Genomic DNA, 23,375 nt, shown 5'->3' with positions numbered 1-23,375 from the left:
TGTAGTGATCTTTGCTGAGTGAAAGTGACAACGATAAAAGATAAAAAATGGAATAATTATACCCAGATATATTATAAGCTCTGCAACGAAAGACGATAAAAATTTTTCGTTTAAACAAATTATGGGTGTGTAAAATCAAGATACAGTTACAAGACACAGTGCTGAAAAAGGTCATTTATCCTGCATAGTAGATGGCTTATTTGTTTTTCTCTAACCTAAATCTTTTTACTGCGCGCGTCTTTTCTCTGTTACATAAAAAAAACTGGGGTTAGTGAGGACAAAATACCAAACTACGATCACTGCAATGATATGATTATAAAGCAAGTTTCTATCCTCTTTGCTGCGTAAGTTTCTTTCAGCAAACTAAAAAGATAACACTTATAGGTTGATCCATCTATGCGCAAGGCATAATCTTTTATGGTGGCATCTCTTTTATGGTGGGTACAGCTTTAGTTCAATGTAGATTTATGTCCCTCGTTCTGGCAATGGTTATCCATTAATGAAAATTAAAACATACAGTTTGGATCGAGTATCCAGTTAGCGCGTATCTATTCTGGATGACTCTGAGAGCATCCGTGTCTGTATCTGTGTCTGTGTCAGTGGTTCCCAACATTTTCCGTTCTGTGCCTTCCCAAACAAAACACAATAACCTCCGTAGCCCCCGAATAGCCTACTACTCTCCTCAAGAAGTAAACAGCATATTGACGCTCGAACGAGCGTGTTGGATACTCAGATATTCGCTACTCTGGTAGCGAATATCTACGTGGATGCACGTAAATCAACATTCAAAACGTGTTAATCTATTAGCAGGGTAAATTTTAAATTACATTTTTAGTACCATGTGGAGCATCAGTGACTGAGTCATGGTAATGGTACAGCAGCGATCATCTTAACTTGAAACCACTTACGCATCCTCGATTTTATGCTCATTATCATTGAAAACATTGCTTTGCAAGGACAGACAGACGTGAATTTCAGTAGCATCCAGACAGCCAATTAGCTGATAGCTTGACAACAACCGCTTCTGCTCAATGACTCCATCAGTAACATCACCGAATGTGCCATTAGCAATATATCTCTATTTAATTCCAGGAGTCATCCTTCATTGCCTCTAGGTATGCTCTCTATGAGAATATTTACGAAAAAAAAAAAAATCGCTCCTCTGTAAAGTTTGCCTCAAAAGATGAGGAAATTCTGCGACTTCAGATATTTAAAATTACTCCCCCCCCCCGGGGAAATACAGTATGGCCCATTTGGGGACCATAGCCCATGGGTTCGGAACCACTGGTCTGTGTGTGTGTGTGTGTGTGTGTGTGTGTGTGTGTGTGTGTGTGTGTGTGTGTGTATGTGTGTGCGTGTGGGGGCGTGTGTGCGAGTGTGCGTGTGAGCGTGCGTGGGCGCGTGTATGCATTTGGGGCTTATGCGCGCATGCAAGTGCGTGTGTGTGTGTGTGTGTGTGTGTGTGTGTGTGTGTGTGTGTGTGTGTGTGTGTGTTTTAATGTGAGTTTATCTTCTGCTAGCAAGAGAGGAACAAGAAGAGATGTACCCGTTTCGTATCTTCATCCCACACTGTTATCCTGCTGTACTTTCTTAGGCTTGTATGGTAGGATATACACATTATTTTGCTCTGCCGTATTTTTTTTTTTCCGTGTGAGAAATGAGTATGGAAAAATGTAAAGCTTAAAAGAAAGTAAATTGAGACTTTTTTTTATTTGATTCGCTTTACAAAAGGGAAATAAATATGGAAAAACGTTGGTTATATGTTTTATTAGACACAATCTGCTTTATTACACTAGGTTTTCTGGACAGTACCTTACACACGCTCCAGGATGTTCCAGGGATAGGCGAGTGGTGGTGGCAGGGGTGGGATAGTGGCATGGTGGGTGGTGGTAGGGGTGGGGTGGTGGCAGGGTGGGTTAGTGGCAGGGGTGGGTGGTGTTAGGGGTGGGATGGTGGCGGGGTGGTAGGGATGAGGTGGTGGGAGTGGTGGCAGGGGTGGGTTGTTGTAGGGGTGGGATGGTGGCAGGATGGGTGGTGGTAGGGGTGGGGAGGTGGCTGGGTGGGTTGGTGGTAGGGTTGAGGGGTGGTGGCAGGGATGGGGTGGTAGCGGGGGGGGGGGTTGGTGTAGGGGTGGGATGGTGGCAGGGTGGGTGGTGGTAGGGGTGGGATGGTGGCAGGGTGGGTGGTGGTAGGGGTTGGGCGCCGGCAGAGGTGGAGTAAGAATGGGGTGGGGGCAGGGGTGTGGTGGGGGCGGGGGTGGGGGCAGGGGTGTGGTGGTGGCAGAGGTGGGGTGAGGGCAGAGGTGGGGTGGTGGCAGAGGTAGGGGTGGCAGAGGTGGGGTGGTGGCAGAGGTGGAGGGTGGCAGAGGTGGGGGGTGGCAAAGGAGGGGTGGTGGAAGAGGTGGGGTGAGTGCAGGAGTGGCGTGAGGGTATGTGTATGTAAAGCTGGAGCGACTGAGGGAGAGCGAATATAACCAGTCATCTTCAAAATGGACGAAATTGTAAAGCAATATCTATGACACAGTCTTTCTGATTTAACATAAAGTTTGTCCATTAGTTTTATAAAATTTCAAAGGAGAAGTGGCTGGAGCTGTTTGTATCGACCGTCCAAATCAAATCTAATAATAGGGGTCTGACTTTTGACAGACAAATGGACAAACAGATTGATGGTTTTATTGATATAGCACAATAAGGACACGTATTGGCCATGAGTTAAACTATAATACACAAATAGCTATATGCAGATATATATTTATTTATTAGCTTACATAGCTATGATAAAATATATACTGATACCTGACACACATTATGCATTCATCCACTATAGAACAAGTTGCACTATGCTAATATCTTTTCAGAAACTTAGACATAAAGCTAGCTTTAACATTTCGAGTTCCAGTCTCTTGAAAGAACAACCTAGTCACTCAGACGATTCTTTGTTTACTACACACGTGCTTATACACACCAACTGTCGCACATTCACATTGAGAATAACTGAGCGGATGTTCCATGTTTTGTCTGCTTAATCGAAAAAAAAAATATATATATAACATTATGGTTGATGAAATGAAATTTTTACTGACTTTTAGAAAAACAAGTGGCTCGACTTATGTAAAACGGTAAAACTGAATCCAAAAATTTGCTAAAAAAATTAAGATTCAAACAGTCAAATTCCTCGGTACCATGAATCAGATCAAGGCATATAAGATAATTTTGGCAGCTTTGCTATATTCATATCCATCATGTGGATTTCCTTAACCTTTAAATTTTAGGAACACATATACTTTTTTTCCCTGAAGTTCTCCGCCAAAAATTTTAAATAGTGTTTTATGTACAGCAATAAAATTAATATATTTTAATTAACATTACGTATTGTCTGCTTTATGTTTCTTGAAAATCCTAACAAGTGCGGCAGTAATCTAATCGACATACTAGGGTGGGAATTACAATTCCTGGCTGGAAACTCGGATCTCTGAGACTTCAAGAGAAGTTACAAGCTGACTCTGTTCGGGTAAACTTACAATATATTTGCAGTCAAATTAAAGGTATTCAAGCTCTCTCCAACAGCTGACATCCCCAGGACTGAACGCAGGACTATGACAGTGATTCGAAACGTATGGCGAGGCATTATAGTAAATCCTACCTTAAGATAAGATTCCAGTTCTTTTCAGTCTCAACCCGAGTAGCTTCACACTCCATAAACTAAGCCCTTGCTCAGTTGTTCTGTACTTCACTTTAAAAACTGGTACAATGCTGTAGTATATGATTCTATCTTACAATTGCGGCCGTATAGTTAATGCTGAAATCGCCAAAGGGGAAAGCAGACCCCAATTTCTAATGGGCATTTTAGAAACTCCTTTGGCTATTAGATTTAATTAGCCAGCAGTGTAGTCAGCAGGGGCATAGACGGGCCAGACACGCTCTATCATCAGCACGTGTTATATCAATTATCGTCCTGCAATGGAGTCTTGCCTTTCCTTTAGCGATTTCAGTTTTAAGCCTGCAGCCATTATTCTCTGTTTCTATGTCACTATATAAGGCAGGTAAGATACTCGTATATACATCATGAACAGTCTGTCGCCGAATTCCTAGATGCTACCACTAAAACGATAACATAAAGAATAATCTTTTTTCTAGGTTTCAAATTCTAAGAGCAGCTTCGTTAAAAATGGGAGAACGAAAGAGTAGACATGCCTCCAGGTTTTCAATATATTATTTTAGGCATGTGACAGAGGTACACTACATACCTAACTTGTGTGTATCACTGCTGACTACACTCTGCAATGTCAGAAGGTTGAATACAGTACAACTTAAAGTTAAAGGTGTTCAAACATGCTTTAGTCGCAATGCGTTTTCAGTGAGGAACACAAAATACTGAAGGCCTGCCTACACCATCGTTCTCTAGTTTTAAGGAATATACTGCTAGCAAACAAATTCTTACTCAGAGATTGGAAAGGTCTAAGCGGGCCCCCAGCTTCTGATTCGTTTATGAAATCAGCAATGTGAGGAAAACGTGTATGGTTTTTGTATTTAAATGATTAATACATTTTTGCAATGTTGAATCCAAGCTAACATCATCACAACTATTGCATAAATGTAGCCAGAAACTTAGGACTTCCATACACCAAATTTCGGCATTGAAACGACAAGTTGTTCAGTCAAAGGATCGATATATGAAACGAAGCGGAGGCCAAAACACCTCTGCGGCTGTTTTGGTTGTGTTCAAAATATCTTGATCACATCGCAACTTTTCGTCTTCACTTTTAGTGCTTGGTCGGACGGATTTTTCGCCCGTGAATCAAGATGAAGCCACAGTTAGTCACCGTGAGCCGTACATTCCTTGACACAAGATACTTCGCAGCAATTTCTCTTTGTCTGACATGCTACATCTCTGATGATAATTATTTAATTTCAGTACTTACATATTCTGCATCAAATACATTCAAGTGAATAATAAGGCGAAATTGGCAAGCTAAATCGCCGAGGAAAATGAGTTACGGTATCTTTAGTGCCAACAAGAGTAGAACTCAGTATTATGACTCCTCCCCCTCCCCTCCCACTTCGCAAAAGCACGCCCGAGGTGTGGTAGAGTATTCACATGGACTGGAGTGCCCGTTTCATGTATGTAATCACCAAATGGCAGCTTGTTGACTAGTTCACTGTTTAAAAAAAGAAAAAAATGACGACATTGTCTAAAGCGCTGAATCCCTTAAGACACTAAACACTGACAACACTGTCCTTTCCCTCGCTGGCGCAAACTTCTGACTCTGAAGCCTCCTGCACTGCACGACATCCCGACTGTCGCACATTACCGCATCATACCTTTCAGTACAGTTGTATGTATTTTTTTTTCTTGCTTCTAATAGATAATTTTACTCATTTTGAGACACCTGCCGTTGCGAAGAAATTAATCTCTTCCTGCAGAACATTTGAACATGAAAATGGGTAATAACTTTATAATGAGAGCACTAACAGACATTAGAATGTACAATGGCAATATGATCCAGTTGCACAGTAGATTGCATTTGGATAACGTAGTTGTTATGAAGTAAACATCTGGATACAGTGGTAGCAGTAAAGTAAGCAATGCCTAACAAGCTATTGCACTATCAAAAAAACTCAGAAGTATCTGAATAACGATTTTTCTGCTGAGCAACAAAATTCTCTCATTGTTTGTGTTGTAAAGAGAGAGAAGGGTGTTAGTATAGCCAATGTGCAGTAGATGACACGACATACCTCACACGAACCTCATGCACACTTCACATCGCCAGTCCACAAACTACCACGCCACACAGTCATCACTACACACACACACACACACACACACACACACACACACACACACACACACACACACACACACTGCCTCACTTCAATTTTCGCAATCTCTTACAAACACTGGCACAACCCACACAGTCACACTTTGTAATGCTACATACCTCACACTGCCACAGCACATACCTCTTTTACACCTCATTCTACCATACCACACACCTCACCACACCCCACATTCCCAGGCTATAAACTGCCATACCACACACATTAATCACACCTCACACTACCAAATATCACACAGCCACATCTCCTGTTTCTAGAGCATACAGACTTCCCAACACCCTACATACAAACCACACACCCGGCAGCCAACAGCACAACCTCAATGGAATGTTTTACGCGATCCGTCTGACACAGTATTACGTAACTAGCATCAAAATACACGATCCTTTTCGGACAGTGATGGAGTCAGGATTAGATTGATAGATAGACAAATAGACTGATGGGTAGGTAGATAGATAGACATATATATAGACACAGATAGACGAAAATATGGAGAGTACAAGAAGACACACTGACAGACTGGATGGGTTCATTTACTTGTATGTGTAAGAGTGTTAGAACCATTGAAAATTGGTGAGAATGAAAAGATAACACAAAACATAGGATGAGCAAGTCAAATAACGATAATGCGGAATCTAAAAGAAAAACGAAGGGAAATTCAAGGCACAAGCAGAAATGGGAAGGACTAATATTTAAAGCCTCTTCTTGACTAAGCGAGGAAGGGGAGGATTACTGGAACTCTGCCTGGGTGCCTCCTCCTTACACGATATATCTCGGTTAACAGAAAGATGCTCTCTCGAAAACTTGTGTAACTTAAATCAGGCTGATTATACTATTTTCCTCATCTGGGCCATTTTGACACGTACAGTCAATCAAAAAGTATCAATGCACACTGCTCAAAAGAATCTGGCACCACAGTAGATGTATACTGCAAAATCCCAGATGATTCTACCCCACATTAATAAGCTGGGTTACTTAGGGATGCCATAGGAAGCGTTTGCGTGACATTTCCAAGTCAGCATCGTTAACCTAATGCACATTCAGATGACAGGAAATTAATCGCCTCGGAACATCAAGAGCCATATTGATAATTTAGAACATCATCGGCCTCCCGGCGCTATATATATATATATATATGTTATACATTTATCATCTGTACACTCTGGATCAGAAATTAATCACAAATTTCTGCCTCGTCTTTTCATACTTTCCAGATTTGAAACTGAAGGCCGTAATTTGGGTGGCATTGTAGACTTCGTGGTACCTTCTTCTTTTAGCGATTTACGAGTATTATCATGTTACACCTCTAAATTTCTTTTTTATGTTAGTTTATACTTTTAGTACCGATCTTGCATGCCTACAAGTATAGAGCATGAGGCTAGAAAAAATGTGATATGTAAAATAAATCGCCGGAAAAGAGGTGCTACGAACTCTCCTGTGGCACCATAAATACTCGTACAGGCCTGAGAGACTGCCTCTGAAAATAGATGGTTGCCATATCAAACATCGCGATTCCCACTTCTCTTTTTGTAATACCTATTCACAGCCTCGTCGTGTTTAAGGAATCCAAGCCTTAACTTAACCTTCAAATCTTTCTTCCGGGCACTACTCGAAGGACTTATAGTTGTGTCTGCCACCTCTGGACACGAAGCTGGCATCATCATCCGCCGTGAAGGTTGGGTTGTGGTAGTCGGTGTGCGAAGAACGGGTGAACATGGGTATCTCGTCATCCTGCCGTCTCTTCTTGCGCCAGTAGAGGAATCCAAGGGCTACCACTCCCACCAGACACAAGACCAGGAATATTTGGAACACCCGCCATGAGGAAGCTGTGCCGGAGTCCTCGGCCATCACTACGGGTGCGTCCGTGACCGTGCCGTTGCCTGTAGTATTGTCGGTGGGTATGAGTGCTCCTGCAGGCGACGCGAAGTTAGTAGGATCTAGAGAGACTGTGGGCCCGTCTGTGGAATTCCCGTCACCTGTGTTCGATGGCTGAGGCACTCTGGATGTCTGCTCGCCAACAGGAGCTGTGATCTCCCCCTGTGTGGTTTCCTCGTTCGTCTGCTGGGACTGTGAGGGGACGAGAGGCAGGGTTGTGTTGTCTGGCGTGTTCGACTGGGTGGGTAGCACTGAACTGGTCACGTTATCATCAGTAGGTTCACCAGTGCCAACGCGAGTAACCTCTGCCGTATTCTCTGTCTGGTTGGACTCACTTCCCTGGCTCGTCTCTGCCGTGGGGCCGGGAGAAAGTCCTTCATCTTCTAACGTAGTCATATTCTCGCCAGGCATGGCGAAGGTAACGTCAGTGCCATTTTCGCTGAGGTCAGTTGTGTCCACGGTATCGTTAGCATTAACAAGCTCACTGTTTTGCCAGTCAACAGGTGCGTCATGTCCTTGTTCGTCTCCTTCATCGGTATCCGTCATTTCAATGTTCTCTGCTGCCCAGTCAGTAGTGGCATTATTATAGTCCTCAACGTCATCCGTACTTACGGGATTTTCCGTACCGAGCTCATCCGTTTTCTCTGATTTATCTGTTACCTCGCCATTTTCTGTATCGATTGCAGGGGTAGTTGCATCTAAATAGTCTGTGTTTCCGTCTTGCGCAGTTTCATTTTCCGTTGCTCCTTCGTCCAGAAACTCGGGTGTTTGTCCGCTAGTCCCGTTCTCTTCGTTATAAACTTGCGAAGCGTCCTGAGAAGTCAGCACGGCTTCAGGTGCTTGCGTTGTGTTATCGTGCGTGCTTTCAGTCCTCGCGAATTCAAGTCCTCCCAGACTGTTGCCACTGATGGTGATGTCGTCCACAGCAATCTCGTTCCCTTCCTTGATAAGTCTTCCTTCAAACACAATCTGTAAGAAAATGAATAACTATAACGTTCGATTACAATCACTGGATGCAAGAGTTTCTCACAACCTAAAGCATCTGCTTTTGGAGATGGTGTGTGTGTGTGTGTGTGTGTGTGTGTACACTCTAATTCCCAAATAAGCATGAGAATCTCTCAACATACTGAAGGGAAGAAGGAGGGTGAGCCTGAGGAGAGTCCCCTTCCCCGAAATTTCCGATAGTTGTCTACGTGGATTTGAATTTCGTTAATGCTTCTTATTCAAAACATATACAGTACTTTAGGAACACGTGTCAGAAACGAAATTGCTAGATTCTCTCTCTCTCTCTCTCTCTCTCTCTCTCTCTCTCTCTTTCTCTCTCTCTGAGAAGGGGTGAGGAGTGAGAGTTAATTAGTACGGATAACGCAATGGGCGAGAGGGAGGATGAGCAATACATTTTATGCCATGTCCATAACTGAATAACAAATCTACCTCCTCCCCGCATATCTCTCCTTCTCTCTCCAGTCATCAGTTATTATCCCCTCAGACATTAATCTGGGATACATTCCTGCTCAGAATCAGTTTGTCTTTTTTTTTTTTTTTTGAGCCACAGGTTAATTGCGAAAGCGTGTTGATATGGTAGCTGATTTAGTTACTGTGTTTGCCTGAATCAGGGAGATGTATAGCGCTATCTGATTTGCTCACAGAGAAAGCGTCTGAATCAGAAATGAAGGATGCTGTCTGAACTACTTACCGTGAACGCGTATGAATAGCGTACTTGATCTACGTACCGTCAGCGCCTCCTGAATAATACTATGATGTCTGATCAGCCTATTGTGAACATATTATAATCAAGAAGGTCGAAGGTGTTGTCAGATGTAATAACCATGTTCTGTGTGCATATGGTTGTCTGATCTACAGCTACCGCAAAAAAAAAAAAAAAGTCAAATTAGTATAGGAAGCAACGTCAGCCTGCGACCTGTCCATTTCACCATCCTATGTACTGAATACCTGTAATTTATGAATGAAAAAAAAAAAAAAAAAGTATTACAGCTTGATTTTCTATACCTGAATATTAATCACTGGTCATTCCACTCTTGGTTTACAGTACCACAACTGTTGCAACTGGCATGCTGTCAGACAGTTTTGCAAAATGTACAAATGTGCCTTGACGGCCATGTTTGTTCATCTGACGGCCGGCTTTGATCATCCAGAGTTTCGTGCAGTTTCACAATTGTTGAGCCATCCATGAACCAAAGCAATCAAAATATTCTATACCTCCTCTTGGAGCTTACTAGACTCTAATGTGTTGACAGGGGGAGGAGGGGGGGAAGATACTAGTAAAGGCTGGTAAATGTAAGGATGATGGGCATAAAAAACAAGGGGTGCCATAGTAGTGGATTATGTAACCCCCCTGTGATTCCCAGACGGTTATTAATCTGCCATTTTGAAACTGAAGCATTACTTCATGGATCGAGTGTTGCCAGAGGTTCAGTGAAATGGAATTTTGATGGAGTAGTCCTCGCACTCCAAGATTCTTATTGCGTGTATTGATCGGCATTTTTTTTTTTTTGTCAGCGTTGCTCTTTCCTCCCTGATATCCTATTAGGACACTGAAAGCTCCAGGAGGAGGAAACGAATATTTTAATTGCTTTGGTTCATGAAAGACTCAGCAGTTGTGAAGCAACAAGAAAAACCAGATGATTAAAGCCGGCCGTCAGATAAACAAAGATAGCCGTGAAGGCACATTCGTACATTTTGCAAAACTGTCTGGCAGCATGGCAGTTCAAGCAATAGCGGTACTGTAAGCCAAGGGTGCAATGACTAATGTTTAAATATAGAAAGTCAAGTTGTATTGCTTTTGTTTCGTTCTCATTAGTAATTTATTTTATGTCGATTTGTGAAAAGGACAGACCGACGTAGTTAACAGAACTGACTCGACGATTATTTTATTAATTAATTAAATAATTATTTTTTTGCGGTGTGTACCTACCTTGAATACGTAAGAATATGGGGGTGAATGATATTACCTGATCTAATGTGCTTATACACGCCTAGTTCAGGGAATAGGTGGCGTTGTCTGATGTGCCTCCTTTGAAAATGTCTAGTTATGGTGCCTCATCTACTTACCGTGAATGCATCAGAGTCAGGCAGGTGGATGGTGTTGTCTGACCACGCTCCCCGAGACCTCTCTGAGGCCAGTAGTTGGGTCTTGTTGTCTGACACCTGGTACACCTGCAATAAGGCATACAGGTTTACTACTCCATATGATGTTAAAAGACACCTTGACAGTCAGTTCCCTATTGTAACTAAGTTTATATTTTCACAAGAAGAACATGCGAATTAGAAATATAATGCACTCTCATTTCTGTAGCCTTCCTTTCAAAGAGGAAACTTCATGAACCAGGATTCACAAACTTACTAACGATTCCTACTCATGGGTAAAATTTGTTTACGCAGGAAAGAGAAGACCGCGGAGTCTTATCCTGTATCTTCCTTTTAAAATGTATTTTAGATACAAAAAGAAAATTATTGCAACATATTTAACGCACCTCAGCCCAGATGCCATATCTTTTAGGCTGAGCAGACTCCCTAGCACATTACTTTCACCAGCATTGCCAGTATATAAAGCAATAATATCTTCAATTACAATATTCATGCAATTTACGTCGATAATGATAACTTGCAAACACCACATTAGAAAATGCTGAAGTATTAGTAAATATTAAATGTGTGTGTGTTCAGGAGGTCGATGGGTATATGTGTGTTGGTTTGTAGGTACGTGCTGATAATGTTTATAAGTAGAGAGAAAAAGGTGAAGATTACCAATTTTTGCCTAAAAATATTAAACAAAACCTAGCACACACACACACACGGAGAAGCCTGGAAATCCCATGTGGTGGTCGGTTCATTCCCGTTTACAGTTCCAAGAAGTTGAAAATTGGTTAATCTCTCTCTCTCTCTCTCTCTCTCTCTCTCTCTCTCTCTCTCTCACACACACACACACACACACACACACACACACACACACACACACCAATACATTAGAAGGGCGTGGTGCTGGTGTGTTTACATCGTCAGCTGACTGGTGTGGGCCACGTCATTATATCAACAATGAGGCGTGACTTGGCTGATATGGGGTAGGGAAGGCGAGGGAGCAAAGGGAGAAGGGTGGAGCAAAGGGAGAGAAAGGAGAACTGAGATACTGGAAAGAAGAAAGGTGGTGAGAGAGAATGAAGAGAAGAAAGGAAGGGAAAAAAAGAAGGAAGAGAGAGAGAGAGAAAGAGAGAGAGAGAGAGAGAGAGAGAGAGAGACGTGCAGTGTGGATATACAGTACACATATATAGATAGATAGATAGATACTGTAGATAGATATAGGTGGGGATGAGGACGATCCTGAAAGCTTGAGTTACGTGTTGCTGAAAACCGTGGGAAAGTCGTGTGGAATAACGTACCGAGAAGGAGGATGGAAAAACTGAGAACCTGGGGTATAAAAAAATATATATATATCCAACCATTACGCTGAGGAAGGAATCACACATCATCTGACCAGATTGTTTGAAGTGACAATAAGACTCCATTAATTCAAGCTACGTTAAGGGCATACAGTTTCACAGTACCATGGATGATGCAGGTGACAGAGAGAAACGTTGTACAGAGAACGTGGCCCGGTGATGAAACGTTCTTATTCCGACTATAACACCGACCTACATGATCTGACAATTTTAGTAAGAAATTCGTCATATGTCTGATGACGGCCTCAGTGTGACGAAGCCTTTGCATTTAGTACCGACATGTGCCAGTAGAGGTAAGGAGAGAATAAGCAGACCAACCAACTTATAACCACCGAAAGACTACCGGTAGAGGTAGGGGAAGCGTAAGTAGAATCGAGAGAGCGTCGGTAGATTTAGAGCAAGTGTGGGTACTAACCTTGAGTGTGGGTTCCCCGTGCGGCTTGAGACCCTGGCTAAGGAAGAAACTGTAGTGTAGGATCACGTTACTCAGGCCACGGAACACACGCTTCACATACACCTGCAATATACACCTCTCATTACACACCTGTCATTACAAGCCTTCTACACACCTATCCTTTACGTAACCCTTGGAACACATGCTACAAACATTCACATTGTACTGTACACCTGCCGCTACACTTCTTTCATTATACCCGTGTCATGATATACCTGTCATTATACACTCGTCATTATACACCTACCAATATAAGACTGCCACTATACACCTGCCATTATACAGCTGTAACTATGCACCTGTTATTATGCACCAATCATTAAGCACCGGTTATTATACACATGTCATTATACACTTGCCACTCTACACCTATTATTACACACCTGGTATCATGTACTTGTTCCTATACATTTATCAGTATGCATCTGCTTTATACGCCTGCAGTTATACACGTTGTTATACATGTTGTCATACACCAGTTCTTAAGTTTTTAATATATACTGGCTTTGACGTCATACACCAGTTATTGCTCACCTTACTTCATTTTTCCCCTAAACCATTGTCATTATCCATATTCAAGTATGCCATTAAACATACATACATATATATATATATATATATATATATATATATATATATATATATATATATACACACACAGTACACGTATATCCATAACATCTGTCCCTGTATACTTGAATATCACAAAAATGTTCCTGGATAAATAAGGACGTGCCTCACGTGTACTCTGATTAATTAACACCTGCTCATCCACAGGTGTATGAAACACCTGTCGCCTTGCTTCTCTCCACTCTCACCCTCTTAGCCCCTGCACTATAAGAGTTCTCCCTTAGGCTTATGAAAATTATCCTGTATTATCAAAAAGAAAGTAAAGATGACAGCATATTGATAGAGATATGAAATACATTTCCATACTTTGTTTTCCTTCTCCCCTCTAAAATAATTCAAAATGCTTTTATTTTCATTTTCTCTTTTACATTTAACCATTTTTCTCTTTCATTTCTTTTATTTACTCTTCATGGCGACAACATTAACATTCTCAGGCCTCTTTGGTTTACTCTCAGCCAAATAAAGTCGTCAGCTCTTGAAAACAGCATCAGATTTTCTAACCATGAGAAGGTTAATGAGGACAAAAAAAGAAGTATAGATTTTTAATAGATCACACTTATAATACAGTATTTTCAAAAGCCTCGTCCAGTGCTGTCTTTTAACTTCTTGTAGTATTACGTTTCCCAAACTTTACACTTTTTTCTTACTTTCCTCTTGATTCCTTGTTGTTTTATGTAATTCATTTCCCTCAGCATTTTCTTCCCCTTCCTCTCTGCTTTCCTTCATGTTTGCTCTCTACATTTCTTTCCTTTAATTTTCTTGGCATCTCATTGATCTTCGTCCAGTTTCTTCTAATGCAGTTTCTTGTTCATTGTTTCCCCTTCCTTTTTTTTTTTTCTATCCCATCTCCACCCTGCATATTTTTTTTCTCTCTCTCTCTCTCTCTCTCTCTCTCTCTCTCTCTCTCTCTCTCTCTCTTTTTATTATTTTTTTTGCTTGCCCTCCATATCATTTTCTTCCAGTTCCGTTTCTTTCTTTTTCCTCTGTCCCAGGGATTTCCAAACTGTTCAGGCCATTCCCGAGTTTTGTTAGGAAGTCCATGAGGATCCACCCACCCTCCACACAGACACACACACGCACACACACACACGTATGTACGCACTCTTTTTCAGGCATTTCCCTTCTTTGTCAGGAAGTCTGCGAATCCACCCTTCCCTCACACACACACACACACACACACACACACACACACACACACACACACACACACACACACACACACACACACACACACACACACACACACACACACACACACACACACACACACACACTCAAACACACACACACGAGGGCGCGAACTATCAGTAGTTAACAAACAAATGTGACGAACAAATATTGGCATAATCATATTGATAATATCATTCTAACATTTTTAGGCGATCAGACAGTGATAAATTGTTGGCATCAAAACTGAAGAGGAATTGATTTTCACAGCAAATGAAAACACGAAGTTTCATGCTTTTTAGATATTTTCCATTATTATCTTCATTCCCCCTAATTATTATCATCCTTACTTCCCCCTAAACTATCATTGTTAATTCTATAACTTTACTTCCCCTCAACAATCATCATCATCATCATTATTTTTCACCAACCTTTTTGAGCAGTTCCTTGGTGACGACAACCAGTGCCTTGCCGGGCAGGTCTGGTGTGGGTATGGCGGGGTGCTGTGGGTCAGGCAGGTTCACCAGGGCCCAGTCACCCCCCGCGTAGCTCCACAGCCCGGAGTCCCGAGACCAGTCAGTGGTGTCGATGTGCAGCCCAGGGGGAAGCTGTGGAGGCCAGGCTAAATTAGTTTTTATTGTTTATTGTGGTGTGAATAGGAGAGAATGCTGTCTGATTAGGGAAAATAGGGTGACATGGAAGCAATTTGTTTGTGTGCCATCCCCATCCGGAATTACCACGTTCCTCTGTAGATAGACAGATGGTCTGTTATCCACGCTGCCCCTACCTCTCGAACGGAGTAAGAAAGGTCGCACAACATATCATAGGTAACTTCGACAGCTGGGAAATGGTGGAAGTGAAAGTATGGCGAACAACTAAAACAAGGTAGAACCAAAGCTAAAAGCCAGACAGAACGACATGATTCACGTTACGCTTAAAGCCGCACAAAGATTAGGTTGGGTTAGAATGGTTTAGCTCATTCCAGTGCGATAAGGTTTTATTTACGTTATGTTTGCTACGACCAGACTATGTTACTCGATTTAAATGGGGGAACTGTTAAGGAGAGGTTAACCCTTAAAAAATACCCTTAAAAGATTGTGGCTTCGTTTTATTAATCCCTTCCTTAGCCCTTTCAATTAAAGAACATTTTCTTAAGTTGAAAAAGTCGTCTAGAAGTAGCAAGAATAAACTAAAAAAAATACCTCATCTTATCCGAAGGGTTATTCAGTACGATTGTTTGTTCCTGGATTCCGTAGACGATTTCATTCAAATTATGGAAGCACGCTTGTAGAAAGTCAGTGAAGGCTGTTTCTGACTCATTCAGTTCGAAAAGCCTACCCTTATGTGAGTAAAGCCGTATAGAGATAAGAAGAATAAAAAAAATGACAACGCTACCGCACTGAAGGAATTAAGAGTCTCTTCAGTATGCTGGCGTCTTATTTAAATATATCCTTTGTGTTACCTCCAGACAGTTTAATTCAACTGAAGGGAGACTCCTAGTAATGAGGGGTGTTAATGTGTGGTATATCCAACTCCTGCAGTGCTGAGGATCTTTCCTGAGGCGATTAAATTGGTCCAGGGTGTACCAAGAATGATGTGGGAAAGACGTCAGAGTGATGAGAGATTAAAGGTTGTGTAACTGATGGCGACCAACAATTAATACATTATTAACCGCACTGACATCCGATGGTAGGATCCATTTAACTGTCAAGACAATATCAAGTGAAATGGTTTATGCATCCATTCACTTGTCATTCAAAAGCCTGCGAGTGAATACTGTTATGGAAGAACAAGAACTGAACAAAAGTAATAATGAAGATGTCCATAATGATAAACAGAATAGCAGAAATACTGAAAGGATATTGACAGCAATAACTAAACTAACAGTGTTATTAACCTTTGAGCGATACAAGCTTCCCTCAGCTGAAGAAACTGCTCTTGTGATAAACCTGGTTAAAACGTCTCAGTGCGACGCTAATCATCAGTTAGCTCAGAAAAGTACTAATCACATGACTGAAAAGATGTGGAATAGCACTAACAGTAACAGTCATAGTAGTTACATTAATAATACGAATAATAATAAAATCAGAAGAGAAGGGAGGCCCAATGTGCAAATCCTCCCTCCCTCTCCAAAATTCAAAGAAGGTAGTGGGGAGGAAGTCATATAACTAACTGCTGTCCATATTGCTCGGCTTTCGCGGTAAACTAGTAGGTTAGCATTATTTTTCTCCTCCACCTCTTGGTACCTTCATACCTTTATAGATATGCTTTGTAAGGAATGTCTATGACAAATCTAGTCAGCAATTTCTCCAGTTTGTTACTAGTTATCTACACCACTGTTTCCATTATGGGCCCACAGAAAGTTTATCTTTCTGTTTCTGAAAGCCATTTTCAGATAGAATGCGTTTTGTTATGACGCTAACTAAGAAAACATTTCGCTTCTTTGTTTCACTTCATAGCCACCTCTGACAGTAGTGCTGCTAAGTGCACGAACCATTAACATGAGAAGTACTAAAGCAGTTATCATAGAATTCTTAGTGAACTTCATGCCTTGCCGGTGAAGCTTATGATGTTTGGTACTCTTTTCTTCGAGATGCAAACAGATCCACTGTGGATGAGACCTAATAGTCATTTTCCTCTCTCTACAAACGACGTATTGACATCCAGCCTTCTGTTACTAACCCTTCCTCTCCGGTGAGGTATTTCATATTTTGATTCAGCCACTACCAGACTATCTTCTTTAACCACGGAGAGATCTATCGTGCTCAAAGGGTTAATAAAGACTGTATCAAACACTTTCATTTGAACAAGTCTCCCTGGAGCTGAAAAAAATCGTCTGGAAATAACAGAACGGTATACATGGGGTCCTCGGGCTGAAGGGGTGAAGTAAATATTGTGCTGAGTCTTTCATAATCCTCTTTCGGGGTACTAATTAGAGACTGCTATAGGCCTGACATTCTATCTTTCTCTCTCTCTCTCTCTCTCTCTCTCTCTGTGGTTACCAAAATTTTTAAATCTATCTGCCATTCTACCTCCTACTTAGCAAAGAGAGAGAGAGAGAGAGAGAGAGAGAGAGAGTTAATTACGTGAAAGGTCTGTTGCGTGACCTCCCTTCCTCCCTACCCCCCCAACCTTCCTCTCATGGGTCACCTTCTGCTGTAGGTGATGTGACGACCCCTGAGCACGAGAGAGAGAGAGAGAGAGAGAGAGAGAGAGCAGAGGAAAATAGAAGAGGTGGTGAGATACAGATAGGAGAGGCTGAACAAGAATATTTAAATAAAGAAATAAGTGTAATGATAATGGGATGCCAGTGGGTTACTTGAATAAAGAGACTGATAACTAATAGAGACAGAAGGGCAGGGGAGGGGAAGGCAAGGGAAAGGTAACAATGAAATAATTTGTGACGATGATGATGATGATGATGATGATGATGATGATGATGATGATGATGATGAGGAGGAGGATTTATAAAAGTAACATACAACAAAGAAGAGGAGTGGGAGTGGTAAAGTTGACCATGAAAACTCAGATAATTTTTTTGACCTTAATTCATCTAAGCAATACGAGAATTTAAAGTGTACCAAAAAAAGAGAAACACTATCCATAAGACCTAAACTGGACTGAAACATGATTCTTAAACATATACTTACAGAAACGTGTGAAACTTGGCAATTATACTGATAAAAGGAAGAGGAAAAACTAACAACTATGGGAAAATGGAAGCATATCTCTTGGGAAATGGGAGATAACGCTGCCTAAAGGAAGAGGAGGAAGTAAGGGAAATAAACGCTGGGGAAGTTGATTACATACACACACCCCCGCCCAAACACAGACACGTAAACACACACCAGACGCAGACATATTCAGTCACCAGACAGAGACATATAGCCAGCATTCTCTGTCTCTGTCTCTGTCTGTCTCTCTCTCTCTCTCTCTCTCTCTCTCTCTCACACACACACACACACACACACACACACACACACACACACACACACACACACACACACACACACACACACACATACACATACACACACACGCACCAGATGCAGACATATTCAAGCACCAGGCAGACACATATAGCCCGCATATTCTCTCTCTCTCTCTCTCTCTCTCTCTCACACACACACACACACACACACACACACACACACACACACACATACACACGACCCTTCATAATTTGCATAATTTATATAAGAGCAGACCAAGAAAACGGTGCATTGAGAAGGTGGTGGGGTATAGGAAGCAGGGTGGCAAGCAGTGGGAGTCTGGATCGTTGGTGAGTAGGGAGAGAGATGCCTGGGAGTCCATTTGTTGGGCTGGCATCGGGAGACAGGTAGACAGATTTGGGAGGAGACATGAGTAAGCCACATAGCGAAGATGGAGAAGCATATGAGGTAAGATGGTGTGTTATGCAAGGAGAGGTAATTGCCGAATACGAACAAGAAATTCCTGGAGGTCCTTTAGGCAAGTCCTCTTTTAACAAAATGAGGCGTTTGATGATAGACAGACAGATACATAGACAGATGGCAAAATACTTAGGAGCACAGTTAGACAGTCAGAAATATTTAGACAGCGACAGACAGATAGACTGACATACAGTAGGTGCGTAGACAGACAGATACGGTTGAAAAATGAATGGATAGATAAACAGAAAGACAAATAGAATAATATATTTAAACGTGACGTGGCAAGTGGCAAATCCTTGAAACACCATGACCTAGACTGACCTGTGTTATCCCCGGACCGTTTCTGGGATCGGTGGAGATGACCCCTCGGCTGTTTGACCTCCCTCCACCGTCCGACCCCGTCCTGACCTCGCCCTGTACCGCCGCCACGGAGGTCAAGGTCGGTCCGCTGACAGAGGTGGAGGTGGATGTGGTGGAGTGACCTATGACCTTTCCTATCGGCGCTTCTTCAGGGGGGCCGCTACCTAGGAGGGATATATCTTGGAGTGAATTTTGTGCTTTCTTAAAACTGTGGATGATTTGGAGATTTCATAACACCTCTTCCTTAGCGATTTACTTTGCATATTACAACTTAACATTTTCCAAAATTTTATTCATATCATCTTAATATCAATATAGGCTGCACCAATATTACTCAAGAGGAAGCTGAGGTACAATATGCAGACAAAAATCGCAATGAATGAGGTGCTAGAAAGACCCCAGACTTGCTTATAATACGACCCTTATGACTGCATTGTTAACCCCTCCAGGCATCTCAAAATGATTGGATCTTGAATTTGGCTCTATATTGTATTTTGTTTTTCTCTTGGAGGGAACTGTTACTGCGGGCTCATGGCCTTTGGTTCCTTCTTCCTCGCATAAAAAAAAAAAAAAAAAAAAAAAAGACTGACTGTGGCAAGAATATACTGGAAATTCATTATTGATTTCAGTGGTGTAAACCTTGGATAGGGAGGGGGAAGGCTAGTCCTCTAATATTTACTGTCGTTTGTGGGATGCTTATGATTAGTAGAGTTGACTATCCTGCATCCCACATTACAGAGTGAATTCAGGTTTGCTACAGAGAGCCCAGGCATATTTTATTTTCGCCATTTATTCAGAAAGTATCATAAAAAAAAAATGCTTGCCTACCTCTTCACCTCCCTTTCAGGAACAAGGACCAAAGTTTCTGTCCACTCCCTACCTTTAACCCTGGCTGAAAGGAAATCAGGTCCAGCGAATCACCTGTTGTCCAGTGTTAATGTGATACTTCAAGTTTTTTGCTAGACTGCACGAGGCACTGTTCGATAGCACACTGTTACTCATGCGATTCGGGAAGAAACACTTTAGAAATACCAACAGTCTACCTTCGGCTGTGAATCCCGTGCTGCCTTTCCCTTCCAGCCAGGTATACAGGTGAGGTTAGTAGGTGGGCAGAAACTATGGATCACGTCTGTACAACCAAGGAATCTAGAGTTTTTCTTTTGTCAGTCCATGTACTCTATCAAGCACTGCCCTACTTATAATTCCCTATCAAAAATGCTTAAAGTAATGCTAAGAATAGTGATATTTCTGTTGTAATACTACCCGGAAGCTAGTGTAACAGGGTGATGAGAGAGGAGAGGATGGATGTTAGAATTTTTGTGGTTACGTTAGGTTAGGCTGGGTTGGATTTGGTTAGGTAAGAGTTTCGTTGGATTTGGCGTAGCAAATGTCGGGCAGGCTAAGCTAAATTAGTCTTGGTTACTCGGAAACAGCCAACCTGCGATAGCAAAGAAGGTCAAAATAGAACTGATCATAAAAAAAAGAAGTAAAACATGACTGGAAAAAGAAAATCGATAACTGAACTAACCGACAAACTCATCCTACCTGGAGGAGCACTGGCTGGAGGCATAACCTCTTCCAGTTGCTCAGCTTTCATCTCCTGCGTCTCCACTGATATTCCCGTCGGGCCGCTGATGAAGTCCACTCCCTCGGGCGGCCTCCTTTCTTCAGCGTCCACCGAGGTCCCAGTAGGTCCATTTACGAAGTCCCTCACCCCTGCGGCCCGATGGTGTAATTCCTCCACCGATATCCCCGTCGGACCGTTCACAAATTGGATCGCCCCTCTCGGTGTACCCTCGGCTTCTCCTCTCAACGCCGCTTCCTCCATCGGTATGGATGGAGTGCCCGTCGGGAGGTCACTTATTGGAACCTGTGACCTGACCTGACCCAACGTCGCCAGACACACAAGCACCCAAACACACTGTCTTCTCCCCTGCCACATTGTTCTCTTTTTTTTTTTTTCTCACTAAACTATGCTCGGGTCAGGGTCTTCGACTTTTCTGTATCTGTTCTTATGAGCACTTGCAGCTTGGGGTTAAATCTAGAGTTCGCTTAGTAGTGTCATGTTACAAGGCTCTCCATTGCTATTGTTTTTCCACTGCTAGAAACCTGTCGAGAGAGACATTAGAATAGTTAATCTGTAATAAATATCTGAGTCCTGTTCAAGTACTAAGCTTATTTTTAGAAGATAAATGTTGAAAAAAAAATCCTTTGTTATCTTTTAGGGGTTGCAGAGAACCTGGAGAGTATGAGGATATTGTAGCTCAGATCATCCAAAAGTTACCATCCTGCGTTCCTGGCAGCGTTTACATGAAGGATAAATTAATAGATTCGATCTGTTTAGAGGAACCACACGCTTTCCTCCAGCCCTAGACCTCTATCAGCCAAGCCATTGAAAAAATCCATCTGGGTTATTGAATAAATATTCTTTTCAGCGTAGCAAGAAGTAATTTAGAAGTCGTGTTGAACCATTCCCAGGGATTAGAAAAACAAAATCATAAAGCGTTTAGTATAACACACACACACACACACACACACACACACACACACACACACACAAAGGGTAAGAATAAGCTCGATGAAGGCGTATTATACATAAGAACAAAATAAGACTGAAGAGTCTGCACCAAAATAAGACTGAAGAGTCTGCACCACATTGAAATGGATTTGGACATATTTTAACACAAGTTGTTCAATCGTGCAGATCAGAGTAAAAGCCGGAATAAGAACACTCCGCTTCATAAGGCCACGTTCTGAGCATTCCGTTTTTCACTGCCATATGCGGGTGACAGAAATTTTATGCCCAGAATGAGACCCAGTAAAAAGGAGTGTTCTTATTCCAGCCTTTATTCAAACATACACAACAGGACAATTTACGACAGAATATTGACCTTAGTGTGACAAGGCCAACAGGGGTCATTGTTATCGACTTCTTTCTCGCGTACTTTTTGCCGGGAGGAGGTGGAGATTCATAGTGAAACCCTTCGACCATTCTCGACCATGAGTTAGAGGAGAAAAGGAAGCCTCCGGTGCAGTTGCAACCATATAGCTCCTTTACAATGTCTCTAAACGGTATCAAAGTTCTATGCTACTCTGCTAAAATAGTAATATCCTACCTGGTTGGAAGGGCTGGTGTCTCGATCCATTGCTTTCGAAACCCAGATGTGTACAGGGATCATTGCTCGCAGTTGAACAGTTCACCCTCGTCCTTTACCACAGAAGTTACGAGGCTTCTTGCAATGTGGGAGGTGGGCACTGGCTTCACCGAATCTCAAGTTCAGTGCATAATTATTGCCTTCATGATGACAATACGAGAGATGAACGACCAAATAACCAGGGCTGATATTCACATGCAAACTTATGATCACCTTCCTGTCGTAAATAAAATCCGTTTTTCCAAGTAGTACAAGGAATGGCAAGTGCAGAATCTTTCCACATTTACTGTTCTTCCAACAAAAACAAATCTTAGTAAGAAAAGGCAGATGAATCGTGAGTCTGTTTGTGAATCTGGCCACGGGAGCTGATTTTCGTTCTGTGTACCTTTTCACTTTTTTTCATCCAGGAAAGTTTAGGTTAGGTTAGATTTGTTTTTTTAGTACCAGGTTAGGCTAGTTTGTTAGTCATTTAGGTTAATCTGTTAGGTTAGGATAGCTTAAGTTAGGTTAGAGTAAATAATAGAGAAAAATGGAAGGGTGATCATCCCAAGAAAATTAAACTTAGCACTAGCCTCCCTGGAAATGACGCCGCGCTGCGTAGCTGATTACGCGGACACCTTCCATCGACCAGGACCAGTATTTCGTGGGCTTAGGAGATTCCCTGGCTACTAATTCTTATTATGCTCTTTTTTGCTCTAACTTGGCTTAAAACTGTCTTCTCCCCAATTTGAATGGTGAGTTTTAACAACAGATTAACACTAAAGTATGATGACAATCACGAAGAAGTGCCGTGGACAGGATGTTGAACCACAGTACTGTCTTTTTGTCACTGAGCTACGTGAAATAAGCTGAAAAAGGATGAAAATCTGAGCCACGTTAAAGTCATTATAGAAAATTTTTGAGTAGCACACCCAACATTCTCCTGGAAGTTGTTCATGGAAACTAGGCTCCTACTACAAAAAACAATTATAACATACATGATATTACTAAGATATAATACGCAGAATGAATCGCCGAGGAAAAGGTAC

At 41.9% G+C, this 23,375-nt stretch overlaps 1 protein-coding gene across 4 annotated transcripts in view; it reads right to left on the bottom strand.

The window, feature by feature from the left end:
* Positions 1-2,136: 2,136 nt before the first annotated feature.
* The window catches only part of LOC145415109 (uncharacterized), an 80,890-nt gene continuing 59,651 nt past the window's right edge, over positions 2,137-23,375 (bottom strand). For 2 of the 4 annotated variants that reach the window (XR_013899994.1, XR_013899995.1), the window contains exons 2-8: positions 20,738-21,301; positions 19,154-19,356; positions 14,852-15,028; positions 12,585-12,686; positions 10,785-10,889; positions 5,835-8,681; positions 2,137-5,800 (exon numbers count right to left, since the gene is read on the bottom strand). Coding sequence is in view for 1 of the 4 variants with exons in the window: in XM_080284527.1 (XP_080140653.1) it covers positions 7,443-8,681; positions 10,785-10,889; positions 12,585-12,686; positions 14,852-15,028; positions 19,154-19,356; positions 20,738-21,134 (2,223 nt within the window). In the remaining 3 variants the exon portion in view is untranslated. Of the gene's footprint in view, positions 8,682-10,784; positions 10,890-12,584; positions 12,687-14,851; positions 15,029-19,153; positions 19,357-20,737; positions 21,302-23,375 lie in introns of all 4 variants that reach the window. The other 2 variants (XR_013899996.1, XM_080284527.1) reach the window with 2 other exon arrangements.

Source organism: Coenobita brevimanus, chromosome 101, assembly GCF_032717465.1.
Source record: "Coenobita brevimanus isolate Jiangsu-jjx chromosome 101, ASM3271746v2, whole genome shotgun sequence".
NCBI classification, from domain to species: Eukaryota; Metazoa; Arthropoda; class Malacostraca; order Decapoda; family Coenobitidae; genus Coenobita; species Coenobita brevimanus.
This window is presented reverse-complemented; position numbering and strand designations above follow the sequence as displayed.